Consider the following 19313-nt stretch of genomic DNA (forward strand, 5'->3'; position numbering starts at 1 on the left):
ACAATACCTGTGCACAAAACGAGCTCCATGAAGACATGGATTGCCAAGGTTGGTGTGGAAGAACTCAAGTGTCCTGCACAGAGCTCTGACCTCAACCCCATTGAATACCTTTAAGATGAACTGGAACGTGGACTGCACCCCAGGCCTCCTCTCTAGTGCTCTTTTGGCTGAATGAACAAATCCCAACAGCTATGCTCAAAAATCTAGTGGAAAGCCTTCCCAGAAGAGCAGAGTTTATTATAACAGCAAAGGGGGACTAAATCTGGGATGGCATGTTCAACAAGCACATATATGAGTGTTATGGTCAGGTATTCACAAGGTTTTGGCCTTATAGTGTATTTTATTGCTGGAAGCATTTTCTGATAATAAGATGCTATCTATAGTTTCATTTTCTAATGAAGTTACAATAATAGACAAAATAGCACAAAATACTTGCACTATTGTTGCATTATTTTCCAGCATCCTTATTAGTTGATTAAACTGATCAATAAACATTTGAGCTTTTCTGATTGTCTTACTATTCATATTATTAAAAAAAAAAAAAAAAAAAAAAAACTTGTCTGTGATGCTGCACTAGTAGCATTAATTCAGAAACTGTTCCCATTTACCAGTTTGACCAGTTCTGCCTGTGTTTTGGTAGCTGGTCAGACTATTTTTCAGCAGCGATATACCATATACTGTACAATTCATTGTACTAGTAATCAGCCTGGTATGCATATGCAAGAATTATCATTTGGAGGACTATGAAATCATGTGACTGGCAATCAGATTCACTTGTGGAAGCAGTTCCCTCAGACTTCAGACTGTTTTATTTTTGTGCAGTATTTTCTGTCACTGGAACCCAAAATGTGCTGCAACAAGACAGCAGATGAAACCGTTAATATATTAACATTCATTAACTGACAGCTACAATGAAATATTAGTTTGCTTGTTTAAAATAAGCTATTTATCAACTAGTGTTCACTGGTTGCCAAAAATTACCAGCTTATCTAAGGAACCTTTTTTGGTTAAATGCAAAACTTTTAAAGAAAACATACAATATGTTAGAGCCAGGATGTTGACATGTATGCTTGTGGCCTTTGTTACCTTCTTTGCCACTGATTTCAAGCTTTTATTTTGAAAATGAAATGAACACATTGCATTGTGGGAATGCAGCTATGATAGCTCTGGTTGCATACTTGGAAATCGGCCAAAGCAGGATATCATCAGGGTATACACTCACCTAGCAATTTATTAGGAACACCTGTACAGCTACTCATTCATGCAACTGCCTAATCAGTCAATTGTGTGGCAGCAGTGTAGTGCATAAAATCATGCAGATACGGGCCAGCAGCTTCAGGTAATGTTCACATCAGCCATCAGAATGGGGAAAAATGTGATCTCTGTGACTTTAACTGTGGCATGGTTGTTGGTGCCAGACAGGCAGGTTTGAGTATTTCTATAACTGCTGATCTCCTGGGACTTTACTCAGTATGGTGCAATAAAGAAAAAACATCCAGAGAGCGGTAATTCTGGAGACGGAAACGCCTTGTTGATGACAGAGGTCAACGGAGAATGACCAGACAGGCTCCAAGCTCCACTGACAGAAGGGCTACAGTAACCCAGATAACCACTCTGTACAATTGTGGTGAGCAGAAAAGCATCTCAGAATGCACGACACATAGATCCTTGAGGCAGATGGGCTACAACACCAGAAGACCACGTCGGGTTCCACTTCTGCCAGCCAAGAACAGAAAGCTGAGGCTGCAGTGGGCACAGGCTCACCAAAACTGGACAGTTGAAGACGGGAAAAATGTAGCTTAGTTTGATGAATCTGGATTTCTGCTGAGCCACACAGATGGTAGGGTCAGAATTAGGTGCCAACAGCATGAATCCATGGACCCAACGTGCCTTTTGTCAACAGTCCTGGCTGGTGGAGGTGGTGTAATGGTGTGGGGAATGTTTTCTTGGCACACTTTTGGCCCAACGATACCAACCAATCATCACTTGAATGCCACAGCCTATTTGAGTATTGTTGCTGACCATGTGCATCACTTCATGCCCACAATTTACACATCTTCTAATGGCTACATCGAGCATGATAATGCACCATATCACAAAGCAAAAGTCTTCTCAAACTGGTTTCATAAACATGACAGTGAGATCAATGTTCTTCAGTGGTCTTCCCATTCACCGGATCTGAATCCAATACAACACCTTTGGGATGTGGCAAAACGGGAGATTCGCAGCATGGAAGTGCACCTGAAAAATCTGCAGGAACTGTGTGATGCAGTCATGTCAACATGAAACAGATTCTCAAAGGAAAGTTTCCAACATCTTGTGGAATCCATACCACAAAGAATTGAGGCTGATTTGAGAGCAAAGGGAGGCCCTGCCCAGTATTAGTATAGTGTTCCTAATAAAGTGCTCAGTGAGTGTATGAACATGATTACATGGATGTCATAATTAGTACATAATTTACTTGTTGTCCCAAGTAAAATGATTAACAGTCTGTAATGCAGAACTTTACAGTCATGTGTTGGCCTTGGCTATGAGAGCACAAATTCTCTCACGTCAACTCTCAGTGCTCGTCAACAGAAGTATTCCCATGTGCAAATGTTTTGGTTTCTATGAAGCCCATATTCATAATTCCTTGTAACTGTGCTTATAATTATGACAACTGACTGCAATCCCCAAAGTTCAGGCATGCCCAAGTCTTGTTTGCTTTGGGTTCTGCTGTCTGGAAGAAAAAAAAACAACAACAAAAAAAAAAACATGTTCTGACTGAGAAGTAGTGATAAATTATTGAAATTTCTGTCCCAGTTGTTTGATGATTCCAGAATACCACATGAACATGCAAATTCATACAAAGATTCTGAAAATGAAAAAGAAATCAAACACAACATTACAGTATTAACCACTATTAGCTGAAGTTTAATAGGGTCAAACTGGTATATACACAGAATGATTGAGCATGAATCACGTAATATAAAAGCATATGTGCAGGACTGAACAGAATACATAGCATCCACATACTTCAGACATTTGTACACGTTTTGGTCGTCAACTCCTTCTAAATACTTTGCTCTGTTTTATAACAGCACCACAATAAATCCAGGACAGTTGTATCTTGACATTGGAATTGAACTGCCAACCCAGGCTGTTGCTGCTTGAGGTTTTTGTGGCATTTTTACAAGGTGCAAAACACTTTTCATCATTCAACATTCATTGACTCATTTACAGTAACCGCTTTATCCCAGTCAGGGTCACCATGAATCCGGAGCATATGCCAGAAACACTGGATATAAACGTCAGGGACAAACCCTGGATAGAATGCCAGTCCATCGCAGGACATCACACACAAACAAATTAATTCACAGCTAGGGCGAATTTAGTGTCACCAATGTTTTTGGACAGTGTGAGAGGGAATCCATGTGGACATCCAGTAGGACACTTATGACCTTGTAGAAAAAATGAACACAAACTTCAAACAAAGGAAATACTGACAAAGGCTTGTCATGGTCTTGTTCTTCCCTGTTACCTTATTTAGTAAAATCGTACTAAAATATACAATTTTTTCCACTCGACATTTTCATTGCATTACAATGGAGAATACAATTTGTATACAATTCAATACTTTCCACCAAGAAGCCCTTTTCTGACACAACTTTTAAACCATTAGAAATAAATACTGTTCAGTCAAAAAAAAAAATGTAGCTGGATTAAAATGCACAACTGCATCTCCCAATTCTTAAATAGCATTAAATATTAAAGCATTTCCATTATTGTACACTCCAACATTGCCCACTGTAACAGTGACCAGATAGCAGGTGATTCCTTCATTTGTAGGCCATGACTTAACATTATAGCACATCAGTCAACATAAATCCCGTTGCAATTAAAAGTCAAAATCTGCTAAAGATACTAAGCAAAATGACTACAGGAACAAACCATTTAAATACTGTGAGTGGGAAAACTGCAGAAACACTAAAATGCAATTTTTGCCAGGATAAATATGTGTAAAACTAACCACATGGTTCACCATTGTTTCTGTTAATTTTAGTATGGATTACGTATATTGTCTGTTGATGAACATATTACAAATATTTTCAGCCACAACTGCCCCATTTTAGTAGACGATCAATTTTTTTTAATTCAGTTGAACCAGTTGCAATGATCTTGTAAACGACAGTTCAGATTGTCCTTAGTGTTTTAAAGCATGTTTTGCTTCTGTAACCAGGCCATCATTCTCAATGGGCAATAATAAAATTCAATCCAAAGTCTTTCTCTGTGACAGTGTGTGCCACTTCAGCTTCAGTGGTGTATATAGGACAAAGGGAGGCTGCAGCAACAAAATATGTAGTGCATTTCCTAAATGCTTCTGCTGCCAAGCACACAGAAAGCTTTCCACAAAGGGCAGAAAATAAATCAATGAAAGATGCTTAATACTTAAGTGTGTGTATATGTACAAGAATAATCACATCTATTCCACAAAATCTGTTCCACTGTTTCAATAAATACAACCCTTATAAAACACCCACACACACTCTTCAAGTAGCTTGGCCCTTTCAAGAACATCCATTTCTGAGAGTTCAGAAATTGTCCGTCTTGTTTCACTCTCTTCTCTTACACATGGTATTAATTTAACCACCCCCCACTTGAAATTCCCATCTGCCCATCGCTCTCTCTTCCACCTTTCCTCCTGCTCCTCACATGGCCATTGTGGTAAGATGTTGGTGGCCCAGGATGCCCTTTCGGCCAACGCCAACCCCTGGATGTGTGCCTGCTCCACCGTGCCCACAGTACTCCTGCAGGTTCTGTCTCAGGGTGACCAGGGCAGAGCCCAGACAAGCTCGGTTAGGTGCCAGGATACCACCAGGCAGCTGAAAAAGGACAGTGGCAACTCCTGCCATGCCATCGTCAGTGGGCTCTAGGGTGATGGGTCCCACCTTGAAGGAGGAGTAGGAGAAGCCCAAGAGCTGTGACAGGAAGGGGTCAGAGCGGCAGAACTGCTGGTAGCTGCCATGCGAAGCTTGATGGTGGTGGTGGTGGTGTGATGTTGGATTGGTGGCAGAGCTGGGAACATACTGATGCGTATTCAGGTAGTGCAAAGAAAGGTGCTGCCCACTGTTGCCTCCTCCGAGGGCAGGGTGGTGGTGATGGTGGCGAGTCACACCAGGATCATGCTTGTAGGACGGAGCTCCAGGTCTTCCTCGACTGACCATGCCACCTATTTTGCCTGTCCTAACATGTGCCAGTGAGACAGCGCTTCCACCTCCAGCTGACGGCAAATAGATGAGCTGCGGCTCATCAGGCTCCAAGTAGACGGTGAGCTTGGCAAAGGGGCGTGATGCCATCTTGGTCATCTCTTGAATGTGACGCCGCTGTTCACGCCTGAAGTCCAGAAACTGTTTGACCTTCCAGAGCAGCACGCACACAGACAGGAAGAGGAAGAAGCAGGAAAAGAAGACTGAGAAGAAAACAAACAGGTCTATGTGTGCCTGGTCTTGGCGCAGGAACAGCAGGCCTTGCGACTCTCCGCCATGGCTGTCTGTACCAACACCACGCAGCGCAATGAAGAAACGGCTGGATTTGAGCGAGTGCACTTCATGGGGGAAGGTGATGACGACACGATCACGCACACCACGCACAATCAGCACCGTCTGTGGCTTCCACACTGTGATGTACGTGATGAGGCCCTCTGACCGCTCTTCACGCACTTCCCTTTCAGCAGTGTGTGGTTTAGTGTGCAGACCAAGAATGGCAGAGGAAGACGAATTTGCATTCACTTTTAACGGTGACAGCGCTAAAGGGACCTCTTTCTCTCCTCGAGTCATGGGCACGGAGGCAACATCGTCTGCGATTTTAATGGTGTGTACACCCGTATGGCGGTCAACATCCACAATGAAAGTGTCATGGGAATTAGACACATACACCTCCACCTCGCCGAAAGTAACGTCGATAGTGACGCGGATATCCACATTAGTGAACTTGGGCTGAGCTGCGAAAAACACTGTACGTCCCATAGGCAGATTGCGGATATTAGGCTCGTGGAAGCAGTTGACCTGTGATGTCGGATCAAAGCAGCACTCGTTGTCCACATTGAACTGCCGGTAGCACTGACGGCCATTGATTGGTGTGCCATTGAAGGCGTCTTTGCACTTGGCACACTAGGAAAACAACAGCATTGAAAAGAAAATGGTTTAAAATTTTTTTAATTCAACTACACTTCGTCCTCTGTATGTTAAGTGCTACTATGAGTTCTATCATATAACCAACATAATTAAACTGTTACTGTACAATCCTTTGAATATGATTCTGAATGTGTGAGAAATTACTCCAAATCATGTAGGATTTCAAAAAAGTTAACAAACCTACACATTAGACTGTGATTATATATTCATAATTGTGGAGAAAAGTGCAGGTTTACATCACTGGATGATTATCTCTATAAGTTTTCATTAAAATTAAATGTAAACATTATTAACAGTGTAAAACAAACCAATATAACTAATAATACCTGTTGTCTGTAACACTCCTTGCGATCATTCTGTGAGCTGCTAAGACAGGATGATGTTTCTGTGTTGTTCTGGCAGGGGCAGCCTGTTCCATCATGCTCATTACAAGTGTCTGCATGGCCATTACACTGACACCTACAGACACATACAAAGATTTGCACTGCAACAAAACCACTTCCAAGGCCTGAGGTATTTTGTGCCATAAATTAGATTAAAATTAAAAATGGAAAAATTAAAATCTGCCATTTGCCATTATTTTCTCATATTTGTGTATAAAATGGTACCAAATGAAACACAAAATCTTCATCCTGACAATCTGCTAAATCCATTAATTCCCTAGCCATTTCTTGCATGCTGCTATAAGCTGCACTCCCATCATCCATATTGTTTTAATTGTTTAATTCAGCATTCAGAGTATAAACGTGATTAAGTCTTAACCACATCCATAGCTACCTAGCATATTGGGTGAACTTGAAAATAAAAGTGGGAAAGGAAAAGTAAATAACCAGCAGCTGGTGCCAGTGATCATTTGCATTACCCTTTTCATTTTGCACATCCATGCTGAAAACAGAATAGCATACTTGCACTTTGCAATTGATTTAGAGTTTATTTATCCATTCTATTTTTAATTTGCATTTTGTCAGGTATGAAGCCTAACATTACGAAAAAGAAAGGACAAAGTACACACTGCATTTTCAGTTTAGCAGTCATTTTGCATTTTGTCCAGAAAATGAATTTTTTTCCTGTGAATTTTAATTATGCCACAAAATACTGACATGATGAAGAAAATGAAATGACAATGTTTTGATTTTATTTTTATTTCTGACTATAATGTTGCACGCTTACATGGAATGCAAATGGTGTTTAAATTTCAAACAGTTCTGAAATTGCAAACAGTAACTTTTGTTTTAGTCATTTATGTGTTTTAGCGTTTGTCACTCCAGCTCACTCACTTTTCACACTTGCCCTGCAGCAGAAAGTAGCCGCTAAGGCAGCTATCACACTTGTCCCCAAAACTGTTGTTCTGACAGTTCACACACACAGCATTATCCTCAGCAGGGCCCTCTGTTACCCAGTGGATGATCTGAAAGACACATGTAACAGAGTTATAGCAACATTAAGAAGAGTTGGAGATAAAAAAAAAAAAGGGGAAAAAAGACAGCAGACTTACACCCTCAGGATCTAGTGGATGGTCTTTTGGGTTATCCAGTGCCAACTTATGTTCATCTTTGGACAAACATACATCACTGTTTCCTCTACAGAACTCCCGACATGGACGACACACTCCGCCACCTACTGCAGAGCCTACATACAACGGCTTACACTTCTCACAGTGCTGACCCTAAGTGGAAGAGAGAAAGTATTGAATAAACTAGTGAATCACCATCTCACATTTCTCATGAAAAAAGGTTGTTTACAAATATTACATATGGGAACCAATTTTTAAAAAACTGGCAATAGATGAGAAGACTTCCAATACCTTAGTGTGGTTCTGGCACTCCAGACACGTATCCAGTTGAGTGACGCCCTTACAGTTGCTGTGCTTGTTACAACGGCACTGAGATGAGCAGTTCTCACCCACGAAGCCAAAGTGACACTTGCACACTCCCGGTGACACACATGTGCCGTTAACGCAGCCCTGCACACATACCGGTTCACACTGCCCGGATACACTGAGAAATAGAGAGAGACAATTTATTTATAAGCATATACATACAGTTGAGGTCAAAAGTTTACATCCCCCTTTCAGAATCTGCAAAATGTTAATTATTTTACCAAAATAAGAGGGATCATACAAAATGCATGTTATTGTTTATTTAGTGCTGACCTGAGTAAGATATTTCACATAAAAGATGTTTACATATAGCCCACAAGAGACTATAGAGAAATGACCCCGTTCAAAAGTTTACATACCCTTGATTCTTAATACTGTGTTGTTACCTGAATGATCCACAGCTGTGTTTTTTTGTTTACTGATAGTTGTTCATGAGTCCCGTGTTTGTCCTGAACAGTTAAACTGCCTGCTGTTCTTCTGAAAAATCCTTCAGATCCCACAAATTCTTTGGTTTTCCAGCATTTTTGTGTATTTGAACCCTTTCCAACAATGACTATATGATTTTGAGATCCATCTTTTCACATTGAGGACAACTGAGGGACTCATATGCAACTACTACAGAAGGTTCAAATGCTCACAGATGCTCCAGAAGGAAAAACCATGCATTAAGAGCCGGGGGGTAAAAACTTTTTGAATTTGAAGATCAGAGTAAATTTAACTTATTTTGTCTTCTGGGAAACATGTAACTATCTTCTGTAGCCTCTGAAGGGCAGTACTAAATGAAAAAATATGATATTTAGGCAAAATAGGAAAAATGTACACATCTCCATTCTGTTCAAAAGTTTTGAGTTGAAGAAATTACTGTCCCCATGTGACCATGAAAAATGTATTCAGTGTATAATATAAAAAACAAAAAAGGCTGTATATTACCAACACACACAAGCACATAAATGCAATGACCTAAGCCTTTGAGTTTACCTGCTGAGTATGTAGCCCTTTCTGCAGGTGCAGTGGTAGCCATCAGGTAAGTCATGGCAGTCCTGGGTAACATTGCAACGATGGTGCCCATTGGCACACTCATCCTCTTCTGGACAGTGCAGGAAGGACCAGCTGCTGTTCCAGTGGGGACAGAGAGATTCGCTAACGCCTACAAAAGAGGTCCAGCAGAAGCCTTATTGACTACACAGTGAAAACCTCGGCAGGTGACTACTACACTGTCTTTTTTTTTTTTTATAGGCACATATTTCAGAAAAAAAGTATTGTACTTAAAACACTGAAATGTGCAGAAAATATGTGTATATAATATGAATCTTTGTTATATTTAGCACTTTGAGGCTAATTTAAAGACAAAAAGGCATGCAGTAAAATTTTTACAAAAGTTCACACTAAATTTTATATTACAATTTTATTCAGTGTTTACACAGAACCATCATCAAGCGCAAAATGGCAATGGTATTATATTTGGGGTGTAAGTGGAGAATACATACCATCCAGCCCTCCCTGCAGGCAGTGTCCTGCACCGTTAGCCCCGCGGGTGGCACACCAGCCGCACTGTGGCCGGGCAATGCACTGAGAGCACTGGGTAAGCTGAGAGCACTGGGGAGAGCAAGAGTCCCCACCAGAGAGCAGACGACCACACTGACCAGCTTCACAGCGCAACGGAACAAACGAAGGACTCATACACTGACAAACAGAGACAGATGGTGTTGTGAGGGAAGCAAAATTTAAGTTATATATAAAAAGTTAAATTTTATGCAGCTTATGCTTTTCAAGGGCACATTGCTTTTAGGCAAGTCAATTAGGGCAACTACTTTGTTCACATCAGAGGTCACTTTCAAACACCTGATTAGAGACAGATTTATTTCAGCTTTAGTTTACTATATCAAAATTCCAGTGGGTCCAAAGCTTACATACACCAAGTTGATTGGCTCTTTAAACAGTCTGTCAGATTCCAGAAACTGATTTAATGACTTTTAAAAGCTTCTGATTGGTCAATTGTCATAATTAGGCATTAACTGTGAGTACACCTGTATTTGTAAATGGGCCTATCTTTAGAGACAGTCAAAGTACCACAAGTATCAGTGCAAACAAATGTATGCAAATATAAAAATCTTGGGACCACACTGCATCATTCAGGAACGAGGCACAAAATAACTCGCAGAGATGAACCAAAAGGTTCACCTGACCCCCAAGACAACAACAACAAAGAACTTTAATATTTACATCCATCATTAAGTCCTTCATTGCCATGGCATGCCAAAAAATCCAGACTGAAGTCTGCAGGTGATCCAAAGCCTTTTGCAGGAGTGTTCTCTGGTAGGAGAAACAAAATTATGGCCAAACAATTCAGCTTATCAGCGCTGTGTGTGGAGGAAAAAGGGCAAGGCTTTTAATCCAAAGAACCCCATCCCAACTGTGAAGCATGGGGGTGGCAGCATCATGTTGTGGGGTGTTTTTTTTCCTGGGAAAAGGGACTGGTGCACTTCAGAAAATCGATGGCATCATGAGGAAGGATGATTATCTAGAAATACTGAAGCAACACCTCAAGACATCTGCCAGAAAGTTAAAACTTGGTCACAACTGGGTCTTCCAGCTAGAAAGTGATCCTAAGCATACCTCCAAATTTGTAACAAAATGACAAAGACAACAAAGTGAAAGTATTGGAGTGGTCATCACAAAGTCCTGACCAGAGTCTCATAGAAAATTTGTGAACTGAACTGAAAAGCGTAACTGAGCAAGGAAGCCCACAAACCAGACTGAGTTATACCAGTTCTGTCAAGAGGAACAGGCAAAAATTTCACAAGAAGCTTATGGAAGGCTACTCCATGCTTTTTAATTAATTTCAAGCAATTAAAAGCCAAAGCCACCAAATACTAACAGTATATGTAAACTTTTGACCCACTGAAAATCTGAGAGAGTAAATAAAAGCTGAAAAATCTGTCTCTTAGCTATTATTTTGAAATGACCTCTTATAGAAACAAATTAGATACCCTAATTGACTTAACACAGGAAATGTATGGTAACATGAAATGTGTGGAGTTGTGAAAAATTGAGATTGAATGCCAAGGTGTATGTAAACTTTTGGCCTCAACTGTATGAGTAACCTTAGCTAGCTAGCAATTTTTCTTTAGGTATGTGCCAATGATGCATTAAAAAACAGTGAAGCTAAAGCGTCCATTTATTTTTACCGACCAAAGACACCACAGTCCAGTCTTGTTTTCTATTGGCTCACAAGAAAAAGATAAACCCAAATAAAGTCGGTCCAAAGCGAAAATAACCACTACCAGAAGTAAATGCGCATCTTCCTCATTCTGCCTGGCTATTCCACCAGGCAAATTTATTCATGTTTGGTCTGACAGCTGCTTTAGCTGAGTAAGCAGAAAAGCATCTTTCAGGTGTTGTAGCTGTAAATAATACTAAACCGTAGATGTTGGCACCTCTGGTGTATTAGAGAAGAATGATGTTACTCTGTTCAGAAATATAAATTTGCTCCTCAAAAGCACCATCAGCACATTTGATAAAATAAAATCATTTCTTTAAAGTGAACCCTTGACACTTAGACCTGACTGTAGCCACCTGGGAAAACAGCTGATGTGGTTGGTCTGATAAGTGGTTAATGTTGGTAATCCTCTCACCTGCTGCAGAGCCATGCTCCAAACACAGTGCTGCCAGCCCCCATCTGAACCATGGGAGCTGAGACATTGGGTGCACGTCTGGATTTGGTGGCAGGGCTCAGGGCAGGGCATAGGGGGAGATGATTCCACCTGCATGGGTGACACGTTCAGTAGCGCATAGCTAAAACACGTCCAGTCGTATGTCGGATTGACACTCAGAATGCGTCTGGTCTCCCCTGGGAAGAAAGTGAATTTTTTTTTTTTAAATAAATAAAGAAATAATAAAACATTGTGGTACATAAAATCAAGGATAAATAAAACTTATTAGTATTTGTTTTAAAAAATGGGTTAAATACATATCATTTGCATTTGGTACAATATAATGGCAATTTATATTTTGTAGCATAAGGAACTATACACAGGTACAGAATTTAAATTCACATTGCATCTCTTATTATTTCATTCACATTTTAATTAATTCAGCTCCTTCAAATTGTCATCAATAACCTGGTTAACACTGTAGCTGATGAGCTTGTCAGCAACAAAACAATTATAAGATTGTAAGTTAATTATAAGATTATGTATAGTATGAATAAGATAGTATGTGTTCGTTTTTATTACCATCATTGAAGAAAAAAAAAATTAAATTGTCAGAGTAAAAATGTTTTAACAGAAGTTCAGTGTGCTATGTCTAGATTGTAATATTGCAATGTCATATTAAAACTTCAAGTTCTAAATTCACTTGCCAGGATCCAATGATTTTCCTAAAACTTTAGAAAATCTATATGTAGCCCTGAATATCTGAGTGAGCAATTATGCGTGAATGCTTGAAAACAGCACAGTTCCATAAATATTCTAATTATTAACTTGCATTACATACCATGCATATTTTAATGTAAGTAATATGTGAAATGTAGATGCACTTACATACAGTCAGGTCAATAAGTATTTGGACAGTACCACAATTTTCGTAATTTTGCCTCTGTACACCACCACAATGAATTTGAAATGAAGCAATCGAGATGTGATTGAAGTGTGGATTTTAAGCTTTACTTCAAGGGCTTTAACAAAAATATTGCTTGAACTATTTAGGAATTACAGCCATTTTTTTTTTTTTACATAGTCCTTCCATTTTCACAGGCTCAAAAGTAATTGGAGAAAGTAACAATTATAAACATAAAGGATTATTTTTAATACTTGGATGCAAATCTTTTGCAGTCAATGACTGCCAGAAGTCTACAACCCATGGGCATCACCAAATGCGGAGTTTCCTCCCTTGAGATGCTTTGCCAGGCCTTTACTGCAGCTACCTTCGGTTGCTGCTGGTTTGTCCGTGCTCAGTTGGGTTGAGGTCAGGTGACTGACACGGCCATTTAAGAACATTCCATTTCTTTACCTTAAGAAGCTCTTGGGTTGCTTTCGCTGTATGTTTTGGGTCATTATCCATCTGTACCGTGAGGCGCTTTCTTATCAGTTTTGAGGCATTTGACTGAATCTGAGCAGAAAATATAGCTCTATACACTTCAGAATTCATCTTGTTACTTCTATCTGCAGTCACATCATCAATAAACACCAATGACCTAGTTCCACTGACAGCCATACATGCCCATGACATAACACTTCCTCCACCATGTTTGACAGATGATGTGATATGCTTTGGATCATGAGCCCTTTCTTTCCTTCTCCATACTCTTCTCTACTCATCATTCTGGTCCAAGTTAATCTTGGTTTCATCTGTCCAAAGAATCTTGTTCCAGAACCAGTTAGGTTTTTTTTTTTTTTTAGATGTTTTCTAGTCTAATCTTTTCAAAGTCTAATCTGGCCTTTCTGTTCTTGAGTTTTATCAGTGGTTTGCATCTTGAGGTAAATCCTCTGTATATACATTCATGAAGGCGTCTCTTGATTGTAGACTGACAATGATACGCCTATCTCCTCGAGAGTGCTCTTGATTTGGTTAGAGGGGTTAGGGTTAGCTGTGAAAGCGTTTTTCTTCACCAAGGAAAGAATTCTGCGACCATCCACTTCAGCTGTCTTCCGTGGTCTTCCAGGCCTTTTGGTGTGGCTGAGCTCACCAGTGCATTCCTTGTTTTTAAGAATGTACCAAATTGTTCATTAGGCCACTCCTAAAGTTTCTGTTACCTTTCTGATAGTTCCGTTTTGTTTTTTCAGCCTAATGATGGCCTCCTTCACTTGCATCGACACCTTTTAGGACAGCATATTGAGAGTTCCCATGAACGGCTACCAAATGCAAATTCAAAACATGGACTCAACTCCAGACCAATCTCCTTAATTTGTCACGAAGTAACGAGGAAACAGGTCACACTTGGCCATGAGTCTGCTTATCAGTCAATTGTCCAATTACTTTTGAGCCTGTGAAAATGGAGGTACCATGTAAAAATTGCTGTAATTCCCTAAATGGTTAATGCAATATTTTTGTTAAACCCCTTGAATTAAAGCTGAAAGGCTACACTTCAATCAGATTGCTTCATTTCAAATCCTTTGTGGTGGTGTACAGAGGCAAAATTACGAAAATCGTCAATTTCCAAATACTTATGGACCCAAATGTACATCCTAATAATTTGATGGTAATTTGAGTGATAGTACAATAAAAAACACCAGGTATACACCTAAATCAGATTAAAGTAAACTGAAAATTATTAACTAGAAATATCTATCCAAAAATATCTATCCAACCATCCAACTAGAGGAGAGAATAATGTACAGTAAGTTTAAGATGACAGTAAGACTACAAAAGCTTCTTAATGTTATGATAACATTAATACTAAATGCCTTTTGTTTCAAATTAAAAGCAACAAATATCTAAATAAAGATTTGCCATAAAATCCAAGTTTAGAAGTAGTTCAAGTCGTTGTTCAGTTCTTTGCATTAAAAACATTGCCTGAGGAAGGAGCCAATGAAACTGGTTACATTATTTAAAATCACATTACACTCTCTGACAATTATGAGTCAGATCAGGGGTGTCAAATAAATTTTAGGTAAAATGTCATGTGGGCTGGGCCAAAAAAAAAATTCAGTTCAGTAGACAGATATCAGATCAATAACTCATCTTAAATGTGTTCATTTATCAACATTTACCTGAAATGTACATATACACTCACTGAACACTTTATTAAGAACACCTGTACACCTACTCATGCAATTATCAGCCAATTACAAGCAATCTAACCAGACATTCACGTTGCAGCTGACCAATGCATAAAATCATAAAATATAGGCCAGCAGCTTTGGGTAATGTTCACATCAACCATCAGAATTGGGAAAAAATGTGATCCCAGTGATTTTGAGCATGGCATGATTGTTGGTGCCAGATGGGCTGATTTGAGTATTTCTATAACTGCTGATCTCCTGGGATTTTCAAGCAAAACAGTCTCTAGAGTTTACTCAGAATGGGGCAATAAAGAAAAAAACATCCAGTGAGCATCAGTTCTGAGGACAGAAGCACCTTGTTGAAGAGACGGAGAATTGCCAGATTGGCTTGAGCTGACAGAAATGCTACAGTAACTCAGATAACCACTCTGTACAATTGTGGTGAGCAGAAAAGCATCTCAGAATGCACAACAACTTGAACCTTGAGGCACATGGGTTACAACAGCAGAAGACCACTTCAGGTTCCACTTCTGCCAGCCAAGAACAGAAAGCTGAGGATGCAGTGGGCACAGGCTCACCAAAACTGGACAGGTGAAGACTGGAAAAATGTAGCTTAGTCTGATTAATCTGGATTTCTGCTGAGCCACACAGATGGTAGGGTCAGAATTTGGCACAGACAGCACGAATCAATGGACACAACCTGCCTCGTGTCAACAATCCTGGCTGGTGGAGGTGGTGTAATGGTGTAGGGAATGTTTCCGTGGCACAGCCTATTCGACTGTTGTTGCTGACCATGTGCATCCCTTCATTGCCTCAATTTACACATCTTCTAATGGCTACTTCCAGCATGATAGTGCACCATGTCACAAAGCAAATGACATCTCAATCTGGTTTCATAAACATAACAATGAGTTCACTGTTCGTCAGTGGCCTTCCCAGTCACCGGATCTGAATCCAATAGAACACCTTTGGGATGCGGCAGAACGGGAGATTCACAGCACGAACTTGCACCTGAAAAATCCGCAGGAACTGCATCATGCAATCATGTCAACATGAATGTTTCCAACGTCTTGTGGAATCCATGCCATGAAGAACTGAGGCTGTTTTGAGCGCAAAGGGAGGCCCTGCCCAGTATTAGTATAGTGTTCCTAATAAAGTGCTCTGTGAGTGTTTCACCTACAAAACGAATGAACAGATTTCAATTCATTACCAATTTTTGGTTTAGCTAGTGTGGTGTTACAACCTTTGTGTCATCAATCTACAAAAATAGCCCATGATACTGAAGTGCTGAATTAAAATAAACATCGTTTGCAAAATTATTTACAATTGAAAAACCTAAAAGTTTTGTTGTATCCAACCCATTTCTGTAAATACACTAAACTAGCTCTTTTGGAAAGAGACATGGTTACAGCGTCAAATTCTTACATGCTAATGAAGAATTACATCATTAGCACATTTTGCCTACTAGTTGAAGAACAGAGACTAGCTCTTTTTAGAATCTTTTAATTAAATTATGGCAGTGGCAAAGTTACGGGGGGGCCAGGGTGGGCCTGGGGCCTGGGGCCTGGGGCCACCCATTTAGAAGCCTGGCCTTTTGGAAGTCTTGTTAACATTATTCACAAAAACCAGTTCTCTCTCGCTAGGAGCTGCCGCATTGAGTGAGACTGCTCAGCAACTGGTCTAAGCTTTTCTGCGCGATGTGTAGCCGTGTAGCAGGCTAGTTCAATAAAGAGTTTACCTTCTCTGAAACGGACGCCACGCCGTGCCTTTTCCCCCTGCCACTCGTACGCTGTAATTAGAGGATATAATAACATGAAATGTATTTCAGTTTCTGTTAACACTGGAATGCGCTGTCAGAGTGGTGATCGGACTCATCCGAAAGTTGAAGAACAGAACTGTTGTTCGTTTGAGGAATATGCATGGTGCAACGCTAAAATAGTCATTTTTAACTGATGTAATAAAAATGCTTAAAATTACATCTGTGTACTGTACACAGCGATTGTCTTTAATCACAGGAATTAGAGTAGAACTGGTTTCCTTTTTTTTTCCCCAGTCGAAATCTGAAGGCTTGTGCTGTAGTTTTGTGTGTGAATGAAATAACTTAATACAAATCTGATGAGGCAGTGGGCCATTCTGCCTATTTCTTCTGTTAAAATCCTTGAATAAACTTACTTTAAATGTCACCACAACCAAAGATGGACTTTTATAATATTTCTCCTAACAGATTTAAAAGAAATCTTGGCTGAAATAATTTGTTTGAAAAAATATGCAGTCCTAATTTCTTTGGCTTTATGTTCACTCGCAATTTTAGGTCATAAGCCTATTTAGCCTGTAGAAAATACGTTCAAATTAAAAAAAAATAATAAAAATTACATTTGAACTGATAGGCCTGCAAATGGTAACAGTTAAGCTGTAGCTAGTAGGAGTTATTAAGAAGAGTTTTAGGAAATTAAATTCTAGTCTGACTTACTGAAATGTCCAAAATACCTGTAAAACACAGCAGTATGAACATCCCTAATTTTATTAGTGATTTACTACAACCAGTTGTCTTTCATTTTCTGAGTTTCTGTTCTGTTAGCTGTGATGTGTTCAGCTGCTGGATTTACTACTCAGTGCATTTTGTGCCAGCCCCTTTTTGTCTTCATGTTAAGCCTACAGATTGGCAACGGTGATAACAGTACTAGGCGTCACTGCTGTGAATTAGCCCACAAGTAGGTTTACCTAACTGGCAAAAAAAAAAAAACCTTTTGAGTCACAGCCTTTCAACTTGATGGCCACTTTCTGTAGTCATGCAAGTTCTTTTCAGTGACTGCTGGTATTTGAGTTTTCTTTTCAAACCCTTACCCACCCTGCTTTACCCTGGCCCAACCACTGTTCAATTTCTGGCCTCGCCACTGAATTAGGGTTCAGAAGAAGATTTTAATTTAGAACACATTTTCTAAATGAATTCGGTGGGCCATATTAGAACAGTATGTTTGACACCCCTGTATTAGACAGACTAATACAATCGGTATTATCAGGTCATACGTACCTGTTCGTTTAAACTGACGGGTCCACATACACTTCCCTGACGCTGTGCACTTGGGGCAGTCAGACGCCTCACAGCTGGTTTCAGTGCAGTTGCTGGAGAGGAAAATCTCCCTTTGGTTTATCCTGCAGTCATGTTCTGAAGTGCAACTCACAGAGCTGCTAATACATGCTCCTTCAGGACAGTTAGTGCACCACTTACACTGCAGAGTGTTCTATATATACAAGAGAAAGAGAGAAATAATGTGAATCAGAAAAAAAGTAACACTTATGCAGGCCTATGTAGTCCGATGTGTTGTCTTGTACAGTCCCATCCAAAAGCAAGGCCAATTCTATTGTTTTTGCTATACATTGAAAAGATTTGGGTTTGAGAGCAAAAGATGAATATGAGACAATGGATCAGAATTTCAGCTTTCATTTCCTGATATTTACATCTAGATGTGTTATACAATTTAGTGAGTTAAACAACTTAGAACATGGCACCGTTTGTTTGAACCCACCCATTTTTCAAGTGATCAAAAATACTGGAACACATAACTGACAGGTGTTTCTTGTTGCCCAGATGTGCCCTGTTAGATTGATTGTTTAAACAATTAAATACTCTTGGTTTGAGCCGTGGGTTTTGCATGTGAAGACAACATTTTGTAACATGATAAAAGAGGGAAAATCGATCAGAGCCATTGCACAGGCAATGAGGATAACCAATACATCAATTTGGATTATCCTGGAAAAATAAAGAAACCACTAGTGTACTAACAACCAGACATGGAGCAGGTCAGCCAAGGTATCAGGTATCACAATCCACTTCGGAGAAGACTTCGAGCCATACCACAAGATGCAAAACACTCATCAGAAGTAAGAATCGGAAGGCCAGAAGGGAATTCGCAAAGAAATACAGAGATGATCCAGAAAAGTTCCGGAACCAAGATTAACCTCTACCAAAATGATGCCAAAGTGTGTAGAAAGAAAGGACATGCTCATAATCCAAGAACATACAAGCCCATCAATCAAGAACGGTGGAGGTGATGTCATGGCTTGGGCTTGCATGGCTGCTTTTGAAACAGACTCACTAATCTTTATTGATGATGTAACTCATGATGGTAACAGCAGAATGAATTCAGAAGTCTACAGAAACATTTTGTCTACCAATTTACGGAGAAATGCATCCAATCTAATTGGTAGGAACTTAATCACACAGCAAGAGAATGACAATGAATTCAGCATGCATTTAACCTCCTGAAGAGAAGACTGAAGTAAGAAACCTGCCAAAACAAACAACAACTGAAAAAAGCTGCGGTACAAGCCTGGAACATCATCACAAAACAGTTTGGTGATGTCAGTGAGTCACTGTCTTGATGCAGTTATTTCAAGCAAGGGATATGCAACCAACTGTAGTAAGTGTTATTTACATTAGTTGACTAAGACCATCTGTTCTAATACTTTTGCTCACCACAAAAAATCAAGTGGTCTGCCACCAAACATTATATAGATGTAAATATCAAGAAATGAAAG

At 39.7% G+C, this 19313-nt stretch overlaps 1 protein-coding gene across 4 annotated transcripts in view; it reads right to left on the bottom strand.

Moving 5' to 3' along the window:
* Positions 1 to 2884: 2884 nt before the first annotated feature.
* The window catches only part of megf8 (multiple EGF-like-domains 8), a 48005-nt gene continuing 31576 nt past the window's right edge, over positions 2885 to 19313 (bottom strand). For 2 of the 4 annotated variants that reach the window (XM_026924131.3, XM_026924130.3), the window contains exons 36-45: positions 17806 to 18016; positions 16513 to 16563; positions 11688 to 11902; positions 9540 to 9735; positions 9031 to 9199; positions 7978 to 8170; positions 7669 to 7839; positions 7451 to 7581; positions 6500 to 6632; positions 2885 to 6149 (exon numbers count right to left, since the gene is read on the bottom strand). In XM_026924131.3, coding sequence (XP_026779932.3) covers positions 4689 to 6149; positions 6500 to 6632; positions 7451 to 7581; positions 7669 to 7839; positions 7978 to 8170; positions 9031 to 9199; positions 9540 to 9735; positions 11688 to 11902; positions 16513 to 16563; positions 17806 to 18016 — 2931 coding nt within the window. In that variant the 3' untranslated portion in view covers positions 2885 to 4688. The remainder of the gene's footprint in view (positions 6150 to 6499; positions 6633 to 7450; positions 7582 to 7668; positions 7840 to 7977; positions 8171 to 9030; positions 9200 to 9539; positions 9736 to 11687; positions 11903 to 16512; positions 16564 to 17805; positions 18017 to 19313) is intronic. The other 2 variants (XM_026924133.3, XM_053227939.1) reach the window with 1 other exon arrangement.

Source organism: Pangasianodon hypophthalmus, chromosome 22, assembly GCF_027358585.1.
Source record: "Pangasianodon hypophthalmus isolate fPanHyp1 chromosome 22, fPanHyp1.pri, whole genome shotgun sequence".
NCBI classification, from domain to species: Eukaryota; Metazoa; Chordata; class Actinopteri; order Siluriformes; family Pangasiidae; genus Pangasianodon; species Pangasianodon hypophthalmus.